This window comes from Hemiscyllium ocellatum, chromosome 19, assembly GCF_020745735.1.
Source record: "Hemiscyllium ocellatum isolate sHemOce1 chromosome 19, sHemOce1.pat.X.cur, whole genome shotgun sequence".
NCBI lineage: Eukaryota > Metazoa > Chordata > Chondrichthyes > Orectolobiformes > Hemiscylliidae > Hemiscyllium > Hemiscyllium ocellatum.
In genome coordinates, this window is record NC_083419.1 from 20,203,072 (window position 1) to 20,224,862 (window position 21,791).

General features: G+C 37.9%; 1 protein-coding gene across 5 annotated transcripts in view; it reads left to right on the forward strand.

Annotated features, from left to right (window-relative positions):
- Nucleotides 1–21,791, forward strand: part of cnot2 (CCR4-NOT transcription complex, subunit 2) — a 144,389-nt gene that overhangs the window by 37,018 nt on the left and 85,580 nt on the right. The window contains exon 1 of one of the 5 annotated variants that reach the window (XM_060839736.1): nt 1,900–1,918. The exons of 3 other annotated variants lie outside the window; for them this stretch is intronic. In XM_060839736.1, coding sequence (XP_060695719.1) covers nt 1,910–1,918 — 9 coding nt within the window. In that variant the 5' untranslated portion in view covers nt 1,900–1,909. Of the gene's footprint in view, nt 1–1,899; nt 1,919–21,791 lie in introns of those variants that run through there. One more of the 5 variants, XM_060839733.1, reaches the window with a different exon arrangement.

The following is a 21,791-nucleotide window of genomic DNA, read 5'->3' on the forward strand; positions in this document are numbered from 1 at the left end:
GTGCAATCTGGCAGGCTGTAGGTTCAAGATTTAAACAGCTTGTTATATTAGTGGGAAGTCGCTGCTACATGACTAAGTGAACTTGAGTTTTTATGGTTAATATTTAAACCCAAATGAGTCTACATATTCACAGATATGGATGCATTTCAGTGCACACACAGTTCTATTGGATTCCAGGTTTTAAATTACATTTTTGTAATTTGCAATGTTGTAATTTTTAGGTTGTTAAATATTTCTTTCATATTTAGTCAAGAACCATTATTCTGTTCCTCAGCATCAAGATATGACCTTATGTACATACAATATCTGATATTGTAACATTGCCAAGGTTGAAAGGTGTATGTCCCCGTAGTGTAATTTGCTTACTGGAGATGCTGAGTTTGAATAATGGAAGCCAGTAATTTACGAATAATATGAAACCAAGACCTGGGGATGCTGAAAAACTGAAACAAAAACAAAAATTGCTTTCTCTCCACAGATGCTATCAGATCTGAGCTTCTCCAGCAGAGTTAATATTTTGAATTCAGTGACCCTTCTTCAGAACTGCAATTTAGTAATTTATGAATCTTATTTATAAAGCTATATAGAAGTGAATATCAGATTTTGCCAGGATTCGGCATTTTAACTTCAAGTTACTTGGTTCACAAATGATGAGAAAAGCAATCATCTTATTCACTGTCTCAATGATCAGAAATATAGACCAGTTTAAAAAGAACTAAATTTATCCTTGAGGTGATTAGATTAGATTACCTACAGTGTGGAACAGGCCCTTAGGCCCAACCAGTCCACACTGACCCGCCGAAGCGCAACCCACCCAGATCCATTCCCCTACATTTACCCCTTCACCTAACACTAGGGGCAATTTTAGCATGGCCAGTTCACCTAACCATTTTTGGACTGTAGGAGGAAACCAGAGCACCCGGAGAAAACCCACACAGACACAGGGAGAATGTGCAAACTCCACACAGTCAATCTCCTGAGGCGGAAATTGAACTCGGGTCTCTGGCACTGTGAGGCAGCAGTGCTAACCACTGTGCCACTGTGCCACCCACAAGTTTCACAGGTACCATGGGCTATAGAAAAAGAATTGCAGTTATAACGAATACTGGTCAATATATTTATTTACCTGGACAAGGAATTGTCAAATCAATTCATTTCTCTCGGAGAGAGGAAAGAATGGTTTGGGACATATGACACCCTTATGTGCAGTTAGATGTGTTACGATGCTTAATCAACAATAATAAATTTGTATTAAGCAGTCCTTTGAGATATCCAAGGAGTTCCTTCTGTTGTCTGGTTTTGCACACAAACGACCCCTCCATGTCATTTGAAAACAATGTGATGTGGTTAATCAGTGAAAAATGGCTTTACTTTTCTGTTTATTTGCTGGTACAGTGGCCTGAGCCTATGCTGTAAAAGCATTGAAAAATGTTAGAAGTTAACTCTGGGAGAAACCAACTTTCTTCTGCTTTGTGTGCTGTCTTGTTGGGGGGTGGTGGGGGAAGTGAAAGATCATCTGCCATATCATTAATCTACTAAAATGTGATTGGTTCATTTTTGTACAACACCAAAAATCCTGGAGCATCTCTCCAGTCCTTGCAGTTTCTGCAAGGGAAACTAGCAGATGAGCAGGCAGATATTCATAGGATTCTTCAGGGTCATTAGCACCTCAGTTGAGGAATGTACTGCATCTATGATTGCCTTGGCAGTCAGTTCTTTTGTGCAGCATACGGCATCATCCATCTCATCATATGTTTCCATGATCCGCTCTACAGGAAATACCATGGCAGCCTCACAGTTAATTGAAAAAAAGGTGTTTGGCTCATCAGGTTGATTGGCTTCCCCCGTCACGATCTTCATTATGGATATGACCTCTCAAACAGTTGGGTTGTAATCCTGATTCTTATTGATGGCCTCGGTAAGGTAAAAAAATCTGCTGCCATTGGTAGTTACTTTTTAAGTTCTCTCTGATCCATTGACTGGAACTTGACCCAGGCATTGGGAGGCAAGATTGTCGATTTCATGCCCTTCAGCTCAGCGATCTCAGTGTCTGTGGGTCAGTTGTCTGTTGTGGTGATTTTTTTCTCTTTCATTGGTCTGTTTATTCACTTTTCTGATCAACATTTCAAAAATGATGGTCATCCAGGTTGTTTTGTTAACCTCATTCTGCATGGGTAGTGTCTTGACTTTGTCAAAGTAACATGGCTTCGTGGATTGCCTGCCCCAAGTGTGGCAGCTATTCTGTGCCATCAGATGGGGCAGACCATAGCTGTGACAGGTTCATTGCTTCCTTTTCTATCATTATATGTTTTAGCTTTAAAATTTAAATGCAGTTGGTAAAACGTGCAAAGCAATCTGGTATCATCCATGTTAAAAGTGCCCTTTTGACTATTTTCATTCTGGATGTGCACAAAACAGTTTTGCATCATCTTCATCTGTCATTGTTGCCGTAGTTGCTCCACCCTCACTGCTTACTGGAGGATGATGCTTTAGTTTTTCTTGAATTGGTCCAGTCATTCATTGCTGCAGGTGGCTGCAGGTGCCTTTTGGTTAGCCTCTTTTACAACACCTGTTCCTCCTTCCTGCAGGATTGGATAGGTTAGGAGGATATTCTTTGCTCGAGTTGTCTGACCACATGCACAGAGCTAGTTTTGATGTTGGCATAAGCAACCATTCTTACCTATTTTATTGACGATATTTCTTGCTTATCAAACTGTTCCAAGATTTTCATCTTGAGCTTCAGAATGGTTGACAAATTTGGTGAAATCTTTACTTCCGAAGCATTATCTATTTGGTGTATTAACTCCACTTTGTCTCCAGACAACTTGTCTCTCAGGTTTAGCCATGCTTGTCAAAAAAAACTAGAGAACAGCAGATGTTGGGAGTCAGAAACAAGTCAAAAAATCACTGGAAAACCTCAGCAGGTCTACATCTGTAGAGAGAAAGCAGAGTTAATGATTTGGGTCCAGTGACCTTTTTTTCAGACCTGATGTTGGTAGGAAAATGTTGGTAGGAAAATGTTGGTATATAAGCTAAAGAAGGGATGAGTGGGTGAGTGGGAAGGGAAAGGAGTAAATGATAGGTGAAGATGGAGCCCAGAGATAGAGAAAAACAGTTGAGCAGACAAAGGAATAGCCAAAATGTGGTGGTGGAAAAGCACAACAGGTCAGGCAGCATCTGAGGAGCAGGAGAATTGACATTTCGGGCATATGCCCAAAATGTCAATTCTCCTGCTTCTCACATGCTGCCTGACCTGCTGTGCTTTTCCAGCGCCACATTTTCAGACTCTGATCTCCAGCATCTGCAATCCTCACTTTCTCCCAGACAAAACAGCACGAAAGGTCAGCCTGGGAGAATGATTAACTGTTGACGCGGACCATTGACCCTTTGACTGCCCAACTGTTTTTCTCTCTATCTCAGCTTATTCTCCACCTAATGTGAATAGGTTAACTGCTAATACCAATAAATACAACAGAAGCTTAGTAAAATGTTTCATTTCCAACCCTTTTAAGTCTAAAATCAGAAATAAAATAGTGAAAGAATTAAATATTTATCTTATTTGTGGAAACTCTTCCTCAGACCAAACTCCTGTTCCTGTAAGTTTACCAGCTGACAGTAAAATCCTTCAGAAGAGAACTTGAAAAACCATCAAGTCATCCAAAATGTTCATGCTTTTAGTTGTGACAACCTATTTGAAGCTTATGCAGAGTGCAAATAAAGGAAAATAGAATTCTGAATAACCCGTGTCATTCATATATAATGAGATCACAATGAGAAATTACTCTGACTTGAGCTGTACCAGATCTAGTAGATCCTGTCAATTGGGAGACTGTTGGGCAAATTGTTTTGAAGACCATGTACAAGGTGGCATTTTTCTGATCTGTTAATAATTTGTAGCCACTATTGCTAGTTAGATATTCAAAAAATGCAAGCAGTTTTGTCAACAATATTTGTTACTTAACTGTGCATACAACACATTGGTAGCATCTAATAAATTAAATTTATATGTATGAATTCACTTCTTATTGATCCCAAACATGTTATGCATTTTCTAAACCACAGAAGAAATTTGAAGAAAAATGTTGCTCTTCCTTCCTTTCTTGTCATGTGATATTTAATTCTTTTGTCAAGGCAGCTGCGCATCCCAGAATGCCATAAGTAAGATCGGGAAGCCTTTACTATTAGAACAGGCTACATCCTTTAAATCAATGATATTACTAATATGTCATCTTTAAATTACACATATTGTGCACTAAGTAATTTTGCAACAAAAGCAATGTGATTGTTGTTTAAGTCAAAGCAGCTTTGCCCAAAGTTCTTGGAAATAATTGATTGAATATAGACTTCCTTGTCTAGATGCAATTGACCTCATTTACCATATGCAACTTTACACAAAAAAATGCTCATAATTGTGAAAACCAAATTTTTTTTCTATCTTTATTTTTTCCTATTCTTTCCAGTTAAAATGCAGAAAAATGTCCTAGAGTTTGTGATCAACAAATGGCACTTGCCATTCATTATGCTTATATCTACCTGCAAATGTTACTTGAACTTTCTAGCATCAATTGTAGTCATTGGCTGTCTCAGAAGGTGTATAGAAGTGGTGGTGCAAAAACCAAGACACAGAGCGAGATGGCTAGAATTAATAGAAAGAGATATGTGAGAAAGAAAATATTTTTAAAAATTAAATCTCCATCAATAATTAAAATCTGAAGGAATGAGACTCCATGCATATGTTTTTTTTAAAATGTCCGAGAGACTGTTTGTAAGAGTTAAGACTTGTGTAATTAAAAACTTTACAACACTTGAGGGAACAACTTTATATTTTTTCTGGTTTATTTAGTGAGTTTCTTGTGGCTAACTTTGGAAATATCACCATGTAGTTTGCTTTTCTTAGTGTAATACCTATATAACAAAACTGGTGGAGGAGCAGCACAAATTGGACGGCAATTTCTGGAGCACAGTAGTTCTCCCCCCCCCCCCCCCCCCCCAGTTCCTGTGGGGAAATACATTCCAAGACCTACCACCGAAACCCAAAACCGTGGATAGGTGTGAACCCATTCATTCAAATGGGAGATTTACCTTCCCGGCAGCCCCCTGGTTCTGGAACGTTCCCTGTAATATGTTCGAGCACGGTAAACCATGGGTAACTGAAACCACGGAAAATGATTCTGTGGATGTGGGGGTCACCCTGTATATGCATGTGCAGTTAAACATTAGGCATAGCTACAGCTGGCAGAACTTTAGGCCGGTTATTCCCTGATCCAGTAATAACTGCCTTGAGCTTTCTATCTATTGCAACTTCAAGTCAAGCCAATATGAAATCCCACAAATTATTACATGCTATCGCACTGCTAAGAAGTTTTACTTTAGAAATCTTCTAAATCTTAAATGGTGTCAAGTTGGATTTGTTAAATTTTAATGTGTTTCTGATAAATGATGTTTTTAATTATCCTAATACGTTTATTTAATTGTAAGATTGCAGTATTTGATGAAATTACTGCAGGTAAATATGGGTACACCTTTTATCAAGCCTTGAGGTTTTTTTTGTGAGCTCTCACATAACAGAAGGCACTTTATCAAAGGCTAAGAGATTGCAGGGGGAACAGATAAGGGAAAGAAAGAAACTGATCCTGGTAAGGAAAAAAATGGCTTTTCACTCTAGTTGTATGCCAGATCTATGTAGTATATTCAGTAAGAAATTCCACTTCATTCTGTATTCCTGTACCAGCATCTTGACCTAATTTTCTTGCTGAAAGCAAGTACAGCATTGGTATCTTTTCCACTTCATCATGGCTGTCCTTGGCTTGTGTATAAATGTTACCCCTAACTCTCGTTTGTTGTACTGCCTGTGATTGAGATACTATTCAACTGAAATTGAAAGTTGGCCAGAGCAACTTGTTGCAATTTCTGTCCTGCTGTGAAGCATGGTATATCAATATTATATCCCTGTTTTTTTTAACATGGCAGTTTCCGTTTAAAAAAAGGAGTTATATTCATGTAGGCTATATGCTGAACCATTATGTTATGCATGCAATTTTGTGGTAATGGAACAAGAATTGCAATACCTTAACCATGTTTATTAAGTCATCATGTGGATATTTACTTCTATCATCAGATCATGAAGCCAAATTAAAAAGCAGGCCTGTGCTGTCTGGAAGCCAGAAAAAAATCCATTTGTCCTTGCAAACATCTGCACGCAAACAACATATGAGGAAATATCAATGCCTGAACAATGAAAGTACACATTTCCTTAGATTTTATGAGGTGCAGGAAGACTTTATTAATCAGATTGATGTGACTGGCACCTTTTAAGTCTTTTTATAGATTGCGCCTTTGCATTTGGCCACAAACCGCCATTTAAAATGAAAATAAAGTAAACCTAACTTATTTTGTAGTTCTTAAATGGGAAGTTTTAGCCATTAGGATCTTGGCCAACATTGTTAATCATGTTGTTGGAAGAGTCCTTAAATACTGATACTATTTGATGTTGCCTGACACCTGAGTTCATTCTGATAGGCAAAGGACTGAAGACAGCTCACACTTAATAGATTTTGCTACTTGGGTAAGGCACAAAGTTTTTGGCACTCTGACTCAAGCGGCCAGAACTTGTGACACCAGGGAAAACTTCCAGTTAATTGCTTGTACATTCATACTATAACATACTTACTTCAAGGAAATACACCTAAACCGTTAAGTGCCACCTAAGTCTGAGGTAACATTCCAATATGACTCTGAAGGAGGGAGTCTGAGTCCATTTCACTTGAAACCACTTTGTACCTTGACATCTATTCAGGTTTGTCACTGAACTCCTGCCTCTTTATACGAATGCTAGTTGTTATGAAGGTTCACTGTTTCTCTGTCTACAGATGTTGCCAGGCCTGTTGAGTTTCTCCAGCACTTTGTTTCCAGCATTTCCTTGCTTCGCCATCTTTCCTTTCATCTTTTCAAAGTCACCTTAAAACATATCTCATTAACCAAGTTGACTTGATTTCTCTTTCGTTGGCTCAACATCTTATTGTACCTTGTGATGGTAAAGGTACTACATAAATGCAAGCTTTTTATATTGAGCCTTCATTTTATTATTTTGTTTAAATTACTAATGAGGTTTCGTTAAAATCATTGAGTCATATATGGCATAGGAGGAGGTCATTCAACCCATGATGTTTGTTCTACTCCAACGTGCAGCAATTCAGTACAACAGCAATCCCATGCCAAGTCACTGAAGCCGTGCAAGTTTATTTTTGGGTGCCCCTCCAATTTTCTTTTGGAATCATTGATTATATCTGCTTCTGCCATCTCTCTGTGGGCATCGTGTTCCATGTCATTACGAATTTCTGTATAAGGGGATCGTTTTCATTTTTGTCCCAAAACTGTTAATCTGTCCCTTAATTCCTGTGCCATCAGCTGACGGAAAAAGTTTTCCCTTGTTTTCATTATCTGAACTATCCATAATCTTGGCAGTTCCATCAAATCCCCCTCAATCTCCTGTGCTCCAAAGAGAATGACCCCGGCTTCTCCTGACCTGGTAGCTAAAATATGTTTGTCCTGGAGACAATACTCTAGTTGTAGCCTTACCAGAACTTTATAAAGGTTCAGCATATTTTTTCCAATTTTTGTACTCAACAGTTCCTGTTATGCAAATCATGACGCTATATTCTTTGCTAACCACATTTTCAGTATGGCCTGCCAACTTCAAAGATTGATGCACATCACTCCAGCTCCCTCTGTCCCTATACTGTGAACCATGCCATTAAATCTGTGTTGCTTCTCCTCAATCCTTCTGCCAAAAAATATCTATATTACCTTGCACTTAACTAATTAAATTTCATCTACTAACCTGCTGCAGCCAGTTAGTATTTTTCTCACTGTTTGCTGCTGCTCTATGTTTGGTATCATTCTACAATTTTGGAACTAAATTCTAATATCCCAATCAATTGTATATGTTAGAAAAAAATGAACCCAGCATTAATGCTTGGAGAATATAACCTTACCATCTTCCAGTCTAGAAAATAGTCCTCTTACTCTATTCTGTCCTTGTCAGTTCTTTAAATTCAAATTGATAATAATTCTTCTTATTCCATGAGCCTCAATTTTGGTAACCAGCTTTTTTTATCAAACACTTTGTTAAAATACATGTCAAAAGCATCTATTTGCATTTATTTCATCACTACTTAAAAAAAAATTAATTGGTTTGGCCAAAGAAAATGCTTTTCACGCACCTGTGCTGATTATTCTTAATTAAATCAAACTCTCCAAGTGACTGATTTTTCTCTTTTATTATTGTTTCTAAAGCCTTAATTTACCATTGATTTAACTTTCTCGGCCTGTAGTTGCTAAGACTTTTCTTACACCCTCTCTTGAATAAGGGTGTTACATTTGGAACTTTATAATCCTGGACACCTTCTGTTGTGCAAGAATAAAATTGGAAGATTACGGCAAGTACATTCACCATCACCTTTAGCATCCTAGAATGCAAGCCTTTTTGGACCAGGTGACCTATCCATTGTATGTATACCAATCTTTCTGATATCTCGTGCCTCATAGTTTTCACCCCTCCATTACTTCTACCATTTCCATTCCTACTGATATTTTGTCTGATTCCTCACTATGATAAACCACGATACAGAATACTCTATTTTAGCTTTGTCCTGTGTCTCTTTGTTCCAGATAAGATGCATTCCACTCTTTCTACTTGCTTACTGTTTACATAGGCTAGAAGATTTTCAGGTTCTTTTTTATATTGACTAACGCTGTTTTCTCATATTCTTTTTGTCAATTTATTTCCCTCTTGCTTCTCTTTGATTCTTGTATTTGACCCGTTTCTTGCTTTAAAAAATTCATATAGCATGCATCGTTCACCCACTTTTGTTTCATCCAAGGAATTCTGGTTTTGAATTCAAATACCTTTCATCCAGTTGGCATGTACCAAGCTTAATTCTGAAGCATTTCCTCTTAAAAATCATCCATTGCTCTGTTAGACTTTCCTCTCTGCCTTGGATTCCATTTTACTGTAACTAAGTACCTCCTCCTCCTATAAAAATTAACACTGTTTTACAATAGATTTTCTACTATAGATTGTTATCAGTTCATTGAATTCAGTTTTGAAAGCATTTGCATACCTTGTGTTTGAAGATGGAGCTGGAGATTTTGTTCCTTTTTGAGTGAGCTGCTAGTTTGATCTTCAAATGCTGTTGTCATTAATAACCTTGTGATGTGCTATTGCAGTGTTCAGTGACGCATGCAAAATAGAATTAGTGAATTGTCATGACCTTGAAACTTTCTACTCTCAATCTATTTTCACTGTAAAAAGTATTGGAAGATTTCAGTTTTATTGAATAACTGAATTTTTTATCATGTACTAAGTTATCATCACTACTGAATAACTACTTTGGTCTGAAAACCCAATGCTTATGAGTGTGAAATCTTAGGATTTTTAAGTTATTTCTTGAAAATTTGATATTTCAGTTTTTATCTTAATCCCAAGTATATGTCCCAACTTGAATTTTTTTTTCTGTACAGTGATTAAAATATGAAATCTAATTTTGGATGTAGGTTTGCTCGCTGAGTTGGATTTTCCACACGTTTCGTCGCCCTACTAGGTAACACCTTCAGTGGGCCTCTGGGTGAAGTACCGTTGTTTTCTGCTTTCTATTTATATATTTGGGATTCTTTGGGTTGTTAATATTATTTCCTGTTCTTTTTCTCAGAGGGTGGTAGATGGGGGTGTGTTGAGTGAGTTGACAAAGTTACAGTTGTAATGCCATACTTCGAGGAATTCTCTTGCGTGTCTATGTTTGGCTTGTCCCAGGATGGATGTGTTGTCCCAGTCGTAGTGGTGTCCTTCCTTATCTGTATGTAAGGATACCAGTGAGAGAGGGTCATGTTGTTTTGTGGCTAGTTAATGTTCATGTATCCTGGTGGCTAGTTTTCTGCCTGTTTGTGCAATGTAGAGTTTGTTATAGTTCTGGCAGATTACTGCGATCCCTTGGCATCGTGGTAGCCCACAAACCCACCAACACATTCAACAGCAGCTAATGAACTTGAATGACCCTGTACAGACACAAGCAAAACTAATGTCATTTACAAAATATCGTGCAAGAACTGTGACAAACAGGCAGAAAACTAGCCACCAGGATACATGAACATCAACTAGCCACAAAGTGACATGACCCTCTCTCACTAGTAACTTTACATACAGGTAAGGAAGGACACCACTTCAACTAGGACAACACATCCATTCTAGGACAGGTTCAACAGAGACACGCACGAGAATTCCTAGAAGCATGGCATTCCAACCAGAACTCTATCAACAAACACATCGAGTTAGACCTCATCTATCACCCTCACCCTCTCCCCCTCCCGGAGAAAAAGAACAGGAAATGACATCACCACAGGAAATGACATCACCATCCCAAAGATATAAATAGCAGAAATCATCAGCAGTGCTTTGTCTGGAGGCCCCCTGAAGATGGAAATGAACTTCCAGCTCAGCGAGCAAAATGACATCCAGAGCCTCAACCTGAGCTACAAATCTTCTCAAAACTGGCAATGAAATTTAATCTATTGAGCCATTTTTACACTTGCCTTGCCTGCTAGAAGTCTGCAGTCTGGTTTGTTAGCTTACCTGATGACGACTTTGTTGTTGGACCCCACAGACCCATTTTAGATCATGCCAGATTCAGAGTAATGTTGGAATAGAAGAAAATGATAATGTAGAGCCTGCAATATCTTTGTGGGCAGTCTCTCATCCATTGCCATTGTGTAAATGTTTCATTTGGAATAAGCCTTCACGTATTATCATCTAAAGTTTCTAAACCGAGCTGATTTCAGTGGGTGCTTAGCACTGTTCACATTGCTTTTGTAGGGTTAAAAATCTATGATCTGTTGATTTTCTCGCAAATTTATTTGACGTTACAAGGCAACAATTAAGTAGAAGTTGTGATGGGTTACACAAACACCTGTACTGTGGCACTCCTAGTTTGGTTTAGTTTTTCCAAGTGCATGCTAGATATGAACTTAGAATAATTTCATATTCTACCAGTTTTAAAACCGTGTAGTCAACAGCATTATTTCCTTTTTTATTAAGCCGATGATCATTCATTGTGATGCAACTTTCTGCTCCTACTGAATATATTTGCTGCCAGCTTGCCCATTATTTCTGACAAGTTGTTAAGATATTAAACTAGTTTCTAATTGGAGATGTTTATTTTTATATTTAGCAAGACAATTAAGTGTTTCCTCTCAAGTGTAAAACCCGATTCAATCAATACTTCAAAGTTTTCCCATTTATAGTATGGTTTTGGAGTGCTAGAATTTGGGTTTGGCTATGTGAAGAGTTTTTAAAAATATTGATGATGTGGGGTGCATCTGTTGGACTGGGATGGGCAAAGTCAGAGGTTGCACAACACCAGGTTTATTTAAAATCACAAGCTTTCAGAGCACAGCCCCTTCATTAGGTGAAGTGTTGTGACTATAACCTGGTGTCATGTGACTTCTGACTTGAAAGATATTGGTTTTTAAGTTAGAACTTCTTGATATGGAGTTAACATTGTATTATAACTGAGGCAGCATAATTGTCTTCTGAGGCATTGAGATACATCCAATGAAATGTGTTTCTGCAGTTCTTCAAGACGCAGCTAGTAAAACAGCTTTCTACAAATGCTCCCGAACATAAAAACTAGGAGCAGGAGCAGGCAATTCAGCTCCGAGAGCTTGCTCTTCCAGTCAATGTGATAACGGCTGATCTCTGTCTCAACATCACTCTCTTGCCTGCTGTCTATAACCCTTAAACCCATTACAAATTGAAAACCTGTCTATCACTTCCTTTAAGTTTATTCAACGTCCTAGAATCCACCACACTCTGAATCTGTGGAATTCACTAGCTCACGAATCTTTGAGAAAAGTAATTTCTTATCTCTGTTTTAAATTTGCTATCCTTTAGCCTAAAACAATAATCTCTCTTCCCCACAAGAGGATACATCCCCTCTGTATCTACTTTGTCAATCTCTTTTTGGTATTTTAGATACCTCAATTAGGTATGTTCTCATTCCTCTAAACTATAGAGAGGATAGGCTTAAACCGCAGAATCTCTCTCCAAGAAAAGCCCTCACCTGTGGAATCAATCTTGTCATCTCCTGTGAACTACCTCCAATGTAACTGCACCCCTCCTCAAGTAAGGGGACCAAACCTCTACATAATATTTCAGTGTAGTTTCACTAATGGTTTGTACAATTGCAGCAACAGTCCCCTATTCTTAAATTCTTTTCCTTTATCAGTAAATGCCAGAAGTCCATCCTTTATTACCAGCTGTACCTGAAAGCACAGACAGCAGTCGTAAATATAAAGCAGTACCACTAGCTGCAGTTTTGTTGTGATTATTGTTTCCAACACACTGTGACTGTTAATGTGCAGTTCCTCAAAACATGTTCCCTTAGTTTCTTCATATCTACCCTACCCAGCCTGCTCCTGATTTTGAAAACTGCTATCAAGTCTCTTCTCAGTTGCCTTCTTTCCAAAGTGCTAACTCCTTCAATCTATCTTCATAACTGAATTTTCTTATCCCTGGAACCATTCTTAAAATCACTTCTGCACTCTCACCAATGCGGTGACAATTTTTCTATGATGTTGCGTCCACAACTGTACACAATACTCCAGCTGAGATCTAACATGTGTCTTGTACATGTTGTACTCTGTATCCCTATTAATAAAGCTGTGGACTCTATTTGCTTTATTAACTGCTCTCTCTACATATCCTGCAACTTTCAATGTTCTATCACATATACACATTAGTCCCTCTGCCCCGTTGAGAATTATATCCTTATTTTATATTGTCTTTGAATGTTCTTCCAGCCAAAATGCATCACTTCACATTTCTGTGCACTGGACTTATGTTTTTGAGGCTCATGAATTTGTTTTTTTTATTTAATAAATCTGCCAAGTGAGAATACTTAATGAATGTTGTTTATAATTCCCTGACTTCATTTTGCTTTGACATTTTACAAGCCTTCAGATGATGTGGTTTGTTTATCTTTTTTCCTCTGTCCTCGATGAGTTTTATATTTATAGTTTGATTACACAACAGTTTCTTGCAAGGTGGGAGGAGAAACTTTCTCTCTTTATTTCATGGTCACTTGTAACTGACAGAAACACTGCATTAGTGCCTGTATCACTGGGAGAATTGTGCTTTAACGGTTGGTTAAATTTACTTATTTTCACACGGAGATGACATTTTGCAATGTAGTTCCACAGACTCTGACAATACTTTGGCACCTTGTTAAAGATATAAGTTATTTATGACTGAAAATCCTAGATGAAATTTCAATCTGTCCGTAAACCACTTAATTGCTAGGTTTCTTCATCAAGTCTGTTTCAGCCATGTATCAACCACTTTTCCTTAAAAAAAATTGTCTTAATAACAGTCCTTAAACAGCACAAACTCTTCTTTTGCCTTTAAATATTTTGTCCTTTTAACAGGAGATAATGTTCAAATTTGCTGTCTCCTGTTAACTATGTAAGCACTGAAGTAATCCTGTGTCTGTTTCCACATTAATTGTGCAATGTAAAACAATAGTAATATCAGAGATGGATTTGCCTGAGAAGCAGAACATGTTTTTATTCACTCACTGGATGAGGCATCGCTGGCTAGGCAGCATTTATTGCATTGCAGTTAAGGGTAAACCTCACTGTTGTGGGTCTGGAGTTGCGTGTAGGTCAGACCAGGTAAGGATGGCAGCTTCCTTCCCTAAAGGATATTAGTGATTCAGATAGGTTTTTGTAACAATTGACAATGGATTCATGGTCATCTTTAGACACTTCATAGCAGATTTTTACTGAATTCAAATTCCACTGTCTGCCATAGCCGGATTTGAACCCGGATCACCATTAACATCTGCATTAACAATCCAGTGCTAATACCACTAGGCCATCGCATCCTTCAACATTCCCAGAGAGTGTCTTGCTAATGATAAGTATGATATTCTTTTAAATTTGCATTATGCATTCATTCCTCATCAGAAAAATAATAAAATGACCTTACAGAACCTGAGCACATAGCAATCAATAGAAATAATTACATTCAAAGTCAGTGGCATACAGAGTGCATTCTTGGGTGTCACAATGCCTGAGAGTGACTTTTCAACAAATTCTTCATTACTTGCTAATTCCTGCAACAGTTTGTGTATGTTTTTATATATATATATATATATACACACACACACACACACACACACACACACACACACACACACACACACACACACACACACACACACACACACTCTCACTGTCAATATCTATGCAAGTATTGCAACAGCAGTCAATTACTAACAATCTCTCACACATCATTTGGTAGTTGTGCTTACAAATTTACATGATTTAGTTCTTCAAAAGTGAATGTCACCTAATGCAGAATGCTTGGGTCTGTACAATATTAAAACAGACAGACCTTGTTTCTAAATGAATGTTACATCTGTAAAGAAAGATTGCATTGCAACAGCTGATAACGTGGCTGCTGTCACCCAGCTTGAAGTATATTTGCTCCACTTTCATTAACTATGTAATGATGCAGAATGTTACATGCCCAAACAAAATTCAAAAAATCTATATCTTTCATTTATACTGTCTCAACTAATTTTTAAAGTTTTAATGTTTATTGGACTGTGCTTTTTTTTTAAAAAAAGTGCGTAATTATACATTCATCAATCAGCGAATACCCTGTTTAGCACACAACCTGTTTCCATGACTCTGAATCAATCAATAATAAGCATAAGAGTAATCCAAGTCAATTTAGCTTAAAAAAAAGTTGTTCTGTCTTTAAGATGCACTTTCATTTCCTGTCATTGCCTCATAACACAAAGTGATGTATTTGTTGTTCTCCACTTATAATGTTGATATCATGCTTTAAAAGTAGAATCAAGGGTACATGTGAAATGAAACAGAATGTTCTGTTGTCCTTGGTGCTTTCCAGTACCTCAGCCACAAAGACTACAGACATGGCTAGAATATCTTGCACTTTAATTTTGAACATAGGTTTAGAGCAAATCTCATTGGAAACTGGAACTCTACTTATCCGGGTCAAAAATCAGGTGTTGCTGCTGTTTCTTTCCCACAAACAGTTGACCATTAAAATTCAGATTATATGCATTTACTGGGATGACTTTTAATTGGTTTGTATTTTACAGTTCACTGTAACAGCAGGAGAAGATATCTTTTTAATCTCTATAATCATAATGGTAATACTAGGTGGCTTCTTTAGATTAATTCGAAAAATGATGGAGGATCAAGAAGTAGGTGAGTCATTTAGTTGAGAAAGAAGATTATATAGGATTTTGCAACAGCAGGTGGGTTCAGTAAACTTCACGCACTGTTTTACATAAATTAATCTATAGTTAAATTTGAGACTCAAACCATTTTGATTCAACAGTTATTTTTATTGAATGAAATATATTTAGTGATTTAAAAGTAAAGGTTGCAAGCATACGAAATGGACACCCAGCAGTCAGAAGATGTGACTAAATTAAAGGTGATAACTTTTAGGATTAAGGAGCTAGAAACTGGTAGCAAGGTGGAAGAGTTAGGCAGAATGGGCGGTATGGTGGCACAGTAGTTAGCACTGCTGCCTCACAGCAACAGAGACCCGGGTTCAATTCCTGTCTCAGGCAACTGTCTGTGTGGAGTTTGCACATTCTCCCCGTGTCTGCATAGGTTTCCTCCAGGTGCAGGTTAGGTGAATTGGCCATGCTAAATTGCCTGTGGTGTTAGGTGAAGGAGTAAATGTAAGGGAATGGGTCTGGGTGGGTTGCTGTTCGGAGGGTCGGTGTGGACTTGTTGTGCCGAAGGACTGTTTCCACACTAAGAAATCTAATCTAATCTAAACAAGCCTGGTTGGATATTGTTGTGAAACAAAATTAGAAAATACAAAAATGGGTGTTCTGAGAAAGGGTCAGTTAACCCGATCTGATTTCTTTCCACAGATGCTGTCAGACCTGCTGAGCTTTTCCAGCAATTTCTGGTTTTGTTTCTGATTTACAGCATTCACAATTCTTTAATGGATATTGCTGTGGATTGTGGGAAGAACATATGGAGGGGATGCAAAGAAAGACTGGGCTAGAGAAACAGAAACTATGCAGTCATTCAGAAAATTGCTGGAGGTGCAGGAATAAAATTGTTTTTGTGTTAATAATGGTAATGAGATTGGGCACCCAACTTGAGGTTAAATAGGATCATGGCAGTATACAGGCTGATTTATTTTGAGTGCATGGCTAGGCATGGAAACAATGGCAAAGGGTCAAAGATAGTGGCTACAATATTCCCAATGGTTACTCATTAAAATTTAATGTTAATTATGTTGTCAAAAAGTTGAGACCTGTTTAGACATGCAATGATAAACAGGCTTTACCAAATTAAGAGTGTGATTGTGATGGGATATGTATTAGAATTTTAAGTGAGTGCGATAAAGGAGGTAGGTTGAACACTGGAAAATAATATTAGAAGCTGCATGTTAAAATTGGAAGCTAGGAACTATTCAATTAGATTTGGGCGTAAGGAGCAGGAATGAAGTTCTGCACTGTATAATGCTGGTTTAGGGCAGCATGGTGGGTCAGTGGTTGGTGCTGCTGCCTCACAGCACCAGGGACCTGGGTTCAATTCCAACCTTGGGTGACTGTGTGGAGTTTGTACATTCTCCCCTTGTCTTCGTGGCGTTCCTCCGGGTGCTCCGGTTTCCTCCCACAATCCAAAGATGTGCAGGTTAGGTAAATTGGCCATGCTAAGTTGCCCATAGTATCCAGGGATGTGTAGGTGGATGCATTAGTCAGGAGTAAATATTGGATAGTAGAGTAATGGGTCGGTGTGGACGTCAAGGCCGAAGGGTCTGTATCTACACTGTAGGGATTCGATTCTATGATTGCAGATATGCAAATTTGAAATGACAAGACCGTACATTGTAGCTGGCATGGATTAAAAAGCTGGTTGACTACGCAATGATTTGAAAGTTTTGAGAATGAGTATGGTGACAGATCAGGAGCTCAGTTTACTATCCGGTAAAATTCTTATCACAATAAGGACAAAGTGTTTCTACTGTCAGAGAAGTTGGTAACCAGATGATAAAGATTTAATTGGTAAAACGGCCAGAGGCAAGATGAGAACATGTTTAAAGTAGCAAGTTCTTATAATTTGTAATGTATTGCCTTAAAGTGTGATGGGAGCTGATTCAATAGTAACTTTCAAAAAGAATTGAATAAACTGTGATCTGGTAGCTGTAGTTTTCTTCTTTTTTTTGTACAAACGCTTGTAAAAGTTTTGCATCTGTGTTTGGCCCGATTGCCTGTGACTATTGAACAATGTGGAGAAAAATACAACTATTATAACATTTGCTCTGGCTGGATGCCAAATTTAAAGGGAAATAGCTTTCAAAATATCTTGACCTGTGAAGTAGGTTAACTACAAATTACTAAGTGAGTATTAATGTGGTAGTTATAAGTTAAAGCAGGTTTGTAGAGGAGATTTCTTCAGTTCACCAAGGTGACCATTTTAACGATGATTGGATTGAGCTGCTTCAGTTGTGCTTTCCTGTCCACCTGCATCCTGCCCCAGTTTCTTTAGCTGTGTAAAACAGAGTCTGGTGCAGTACTACTGTTGTCAAATGTAGTTAAGTTGAATAAAAACATCAAAGTTTTTTTGAATTTCTTGACCGTAACATAAATTGTAGTGAATGCAATGCAATAAGACAACATAAATTAATTTGCTCTAACTTGCAACTTTATTTTGAAACAGGTTTTTTTTTGCCCTGAAGTTACTGACCTTTTAATTGACTGGCTCTTGGGTATAGTGACAGAAAATCTGTTATATTTTTCTCTGAATTATTTTTGCTGCCTTATGATAATGTATCTTCAGCAATTATTGAGTGTCTCAGTTACCATTAATTCACTGCTGGGGATTGACAGTCGCCTGGCTGTCTAAGATGCATCTAATTTTTTTGGTTTCTAATTTCCTGTTGTGATTTGAATTTGAGCTATCCTGTAATCGCATTTCTGGTAGCAGTAATGGATTCCCTTGAAAATCAGGGAAGAATTTCAGGCCAATAACAATAGGAAGGTGAATTTGAATAATGTATGGCTAAAGATTTAGTTTTTCTTGTTATTAACCTGTTAATTAGCATGCCTTATTTTACAGTCTTGTATCATTGAATTTTGAGCATAGAGGTAACTAATTTTTTTTCTTGGAAAAAGGGAAATCTTCCAGAAAATAAGCACATCTTTACAATGAAAAATAATCTGGCAGTGTTAGCCCACTGTTATGATGTCTGTGGACACCAATTGCGTTTATAAGAATTACATTTCTAGTTAATTAGCTGAAAGAATTACAGAAGATTTCACTTGGTCGAATATTTTGTGTAGCAAGTAACTGAAATAACACTTACCTGAGTATTCATTTCTTCCTCTTAGGCAACTTTAAATTATAGAAAGTGATATTTCCCTTCTAATCACACACTGAACTATGGGATGTATAGCCCTTTTACCAAACAGAGTATGGGTTTTTCCCAGATTCCACTAGATTCTCGTTTCCCTGTTTTGCTGAGCAGTAATTTCAACAGACAATCTGTTGGTGCTTTGCCCAGTTTTGATAGTAATTCTTAAATGCACAAACAGCAATGAGGTCTGTTGTAATGATTTTTCCACCTTGCCAAACAGGAATGAGTCTCCTAGAATCCTTCGATGGACTGAAAGATATTTCTTTTTCAGTACAGTTGGCATCCTTCTTGCAACAAGCTGAAGTAGCTCACAAAACCAAGCAGCCTCTTCTCCTTGCTGACCACACAACTGCTGTCTGTTCATGATATTCATTAATTTATAGGAAAGTCTGTAACCTCATCTCAAAAGTGACTTCCTCTGTCCTTATCACAATGCTGTGTGTAACACATTACAGCTTTGTGTCTAGATTGAAACCACTTCCCTTCTTTGCAAAAGTAAAAGAATAATACACCTATGCCATCTTTCTGGTTCTTTGGGAGATCGAGTTCCCCATTTTGGTAAACTCAGACTGTGAATATTGTTTCCCAGTAAAAAAAAATACATTGATGTAATTGAAGCTTTCCTTTGATTTCTCACAGTCAAATCACTAGAACTTGCTGTATAATAGATTACGTAATTCCCTTCACTTGTCTAAATTTAAAATAATATATACAAAATAATCTTGTGAACCTCGAGTGATGCTGTGCAGTGTTAGTTCCGTGCACCAGCTATCATATAAAATAAATTCTGCTACCTTAATGCTTTTGGACGGAAGTAGTATTAGCGTGGTGGTCTCCAAGAAAGATGACATCCATGAGCTTTTGCCATTCTGCTGTTTCCTTGTGCCTATGTGAAAAAGCTGTTTTGAAATTTATTCTCATCTTATTCCATGGTAGAATACAAACTGAATTGTCCTATGTTTTCCCACAACAATTGTTATGGGATCTTAAGAGTCTGGATCCTTGCTGAAGATCATTTGGAATCCAGTTTGAGTTCAGAGACATTTGATGATCTCTTCAGATGTGGTCATGGCCTTTTTTTTATTTTCTCAGCCAACCAATCTGGATTTTAATGCATGTGTCAAAGAAAAGTGCTTTCATTTTACAGTAAAGCATGATCAGATGCTGAATGATTTCTGTAGTACTTCATCTCAATTTTAAAAGATTCCAACTTCTGTTGATGCTGATTTATTTTGGGTAATGTTTGAGCTGCAATTTCTCGTTTCATTTGGATGTCGTCGTTCAGAGTAGTCCCATATGTTCCTTCCTAATAACTGTCAGTGTACCTACACCAGATGGGCTGCAGCAGTTCAAAAGGGCACTCTCCATTTCCTTCTCAAAGACCATTAGAGTTTGGCCTTGCCTGTGATACTCTCATTCCATGAAAGAACAAAACAAAGGGTGTCCTCTTCCCTAATCAACCACAAAAAGGCTATAAAACTAGATTACTGATTACCTTCCGATTAACTTTGGTTCTGTTAGTTGCTATTCCTCCTGGCATTCATTTAGTTTCAGGACAGATATAAGTTGTTTTCCAGTGCACGAAATTGTAGTTGTCCTGTGCTGGTTACTCAGTGTATGTTGAATGTTGATTGATAAATTAATTATGGAAGACTTAATTCAGCAATTAGTTTATTAGATCAATAGAGTTCTGTTGATAGAGTCCTTGTTTTACCTTTTATAACCTTGCCCTCAAAGGTTTATAGTTTTATGTACTATAACCAACTGTTTTCTGCACGTGTGTGTTCCAAATTTTGCCTTCTAATCTATGGAATTGTGTGAAGAAAAGTTTGATATGTGACTTAGTTGAAGATTCTGGTCAAATTTTCCTTCAATATTAAGGGAAATAATTACCAAAATAGTAGACCTATTAGTGGTATGGGTATTGAAAATATATTTTGAAACATTAACTTCAGCTCAAATTTGCACCCTTACTTCCCTTGGGGATGGTTGGCATATGGGCAGAGGTATGTGTAAATTGTGCATCAAGAAGTTGAACTGTGCCCATATCCTATTGGCTTCTGCTGGGATTTTACTTGCAGCATGGGAGTGTTAATTGCTTGCATGCATGAAAACCAAATAGAGCTCTTGTCTGGTCAAAAATCTCATCATGCTACCATTGATATTTTACTCTTGATTGGAGATGGCCAAGTCACATGGGCTGATGAGGGATGAACCAGCCACTCAGTATCTAAAATTAGGCCCCACCAAGATAGTTACCCGTCTTTCTCAAGGGCAACTTACAATAAACCTGATTTCTAAACCCCTTCACTATGGCACTCCAGACATGCCTACATGTGATCATGCAATCTCTGATAGTGTGAAAAGCCATTTGACTCGTTGGTCCACATCAATCTCCTGAAGAGCATCCCACCCAGACCCACCACTTGACCCTGTCTTTGTAACCCTGCATTTCCCATGGCTAATCCACCCAGCCTACACATCCCTGGACACCATAGGCAATTTAGTGTGGCCAAACCATCTAACCTGCAAAGGAACCACCTGAAGGAAACCCACATGAACACGAGAATGTGGAAAGTCTACACAGTCACCCAAGAGTGGAGTTGAACCTGGGTCTTTGGCATTGTGAGGCAGCAGTGCTAACTGATGAACCACCGGTGCCATCCCATGTTGGGTCCATGGAGTCTGTCTTTTTCAGGATTGCTCGAAATGGGCACTGCTGCAGCTTTACTGGCTTGACACCTCTCTGAGGTGGGACTTCATTCTAGATGGATTGGAGGTTCTACCTTAAGTCAGTTAATGGCCTAATAGTCACAAAATGACTATAGGGCAACCCAAACAAGCAGAGGATTGCTTATCCGCGCATTCACCGACCCCCCCCCAACTTTTGAGTAGGATGCAAGGCCAACCTTTCAGTAGAAAAGTCCGGCCTCTGTTTCCCTCTTCCGTGATGCAGCCTAGCCTTCTGAATATTTGTAGCATTTTCTATTTTAATTTTTGGAGAAAATGAACTTAACTATTTGAGAAAATAATATTCCTTGTTCATGAATTTTTGTACATTTATGCTTCATATTGTAAGTTTCCTTGCTGATAATTATTGTTTGTTTTTTGTTGTAAGAGCATGTACGTTAGTTTTTTTTTTATATACCAATGGAAATGAGACTGGTGTGACTTTTACCGTCCACTTGTGATGGGTTGGGAAATGGTAAAACTTCATTTGTGCAGTAGAAGAGTAATACAGAATTTGCTCTCGAATGCTTGGATGGTTTTTAATAATTGGAAATAACTCATGAGCAAAAATGTGGTTCAAAACAAGTTG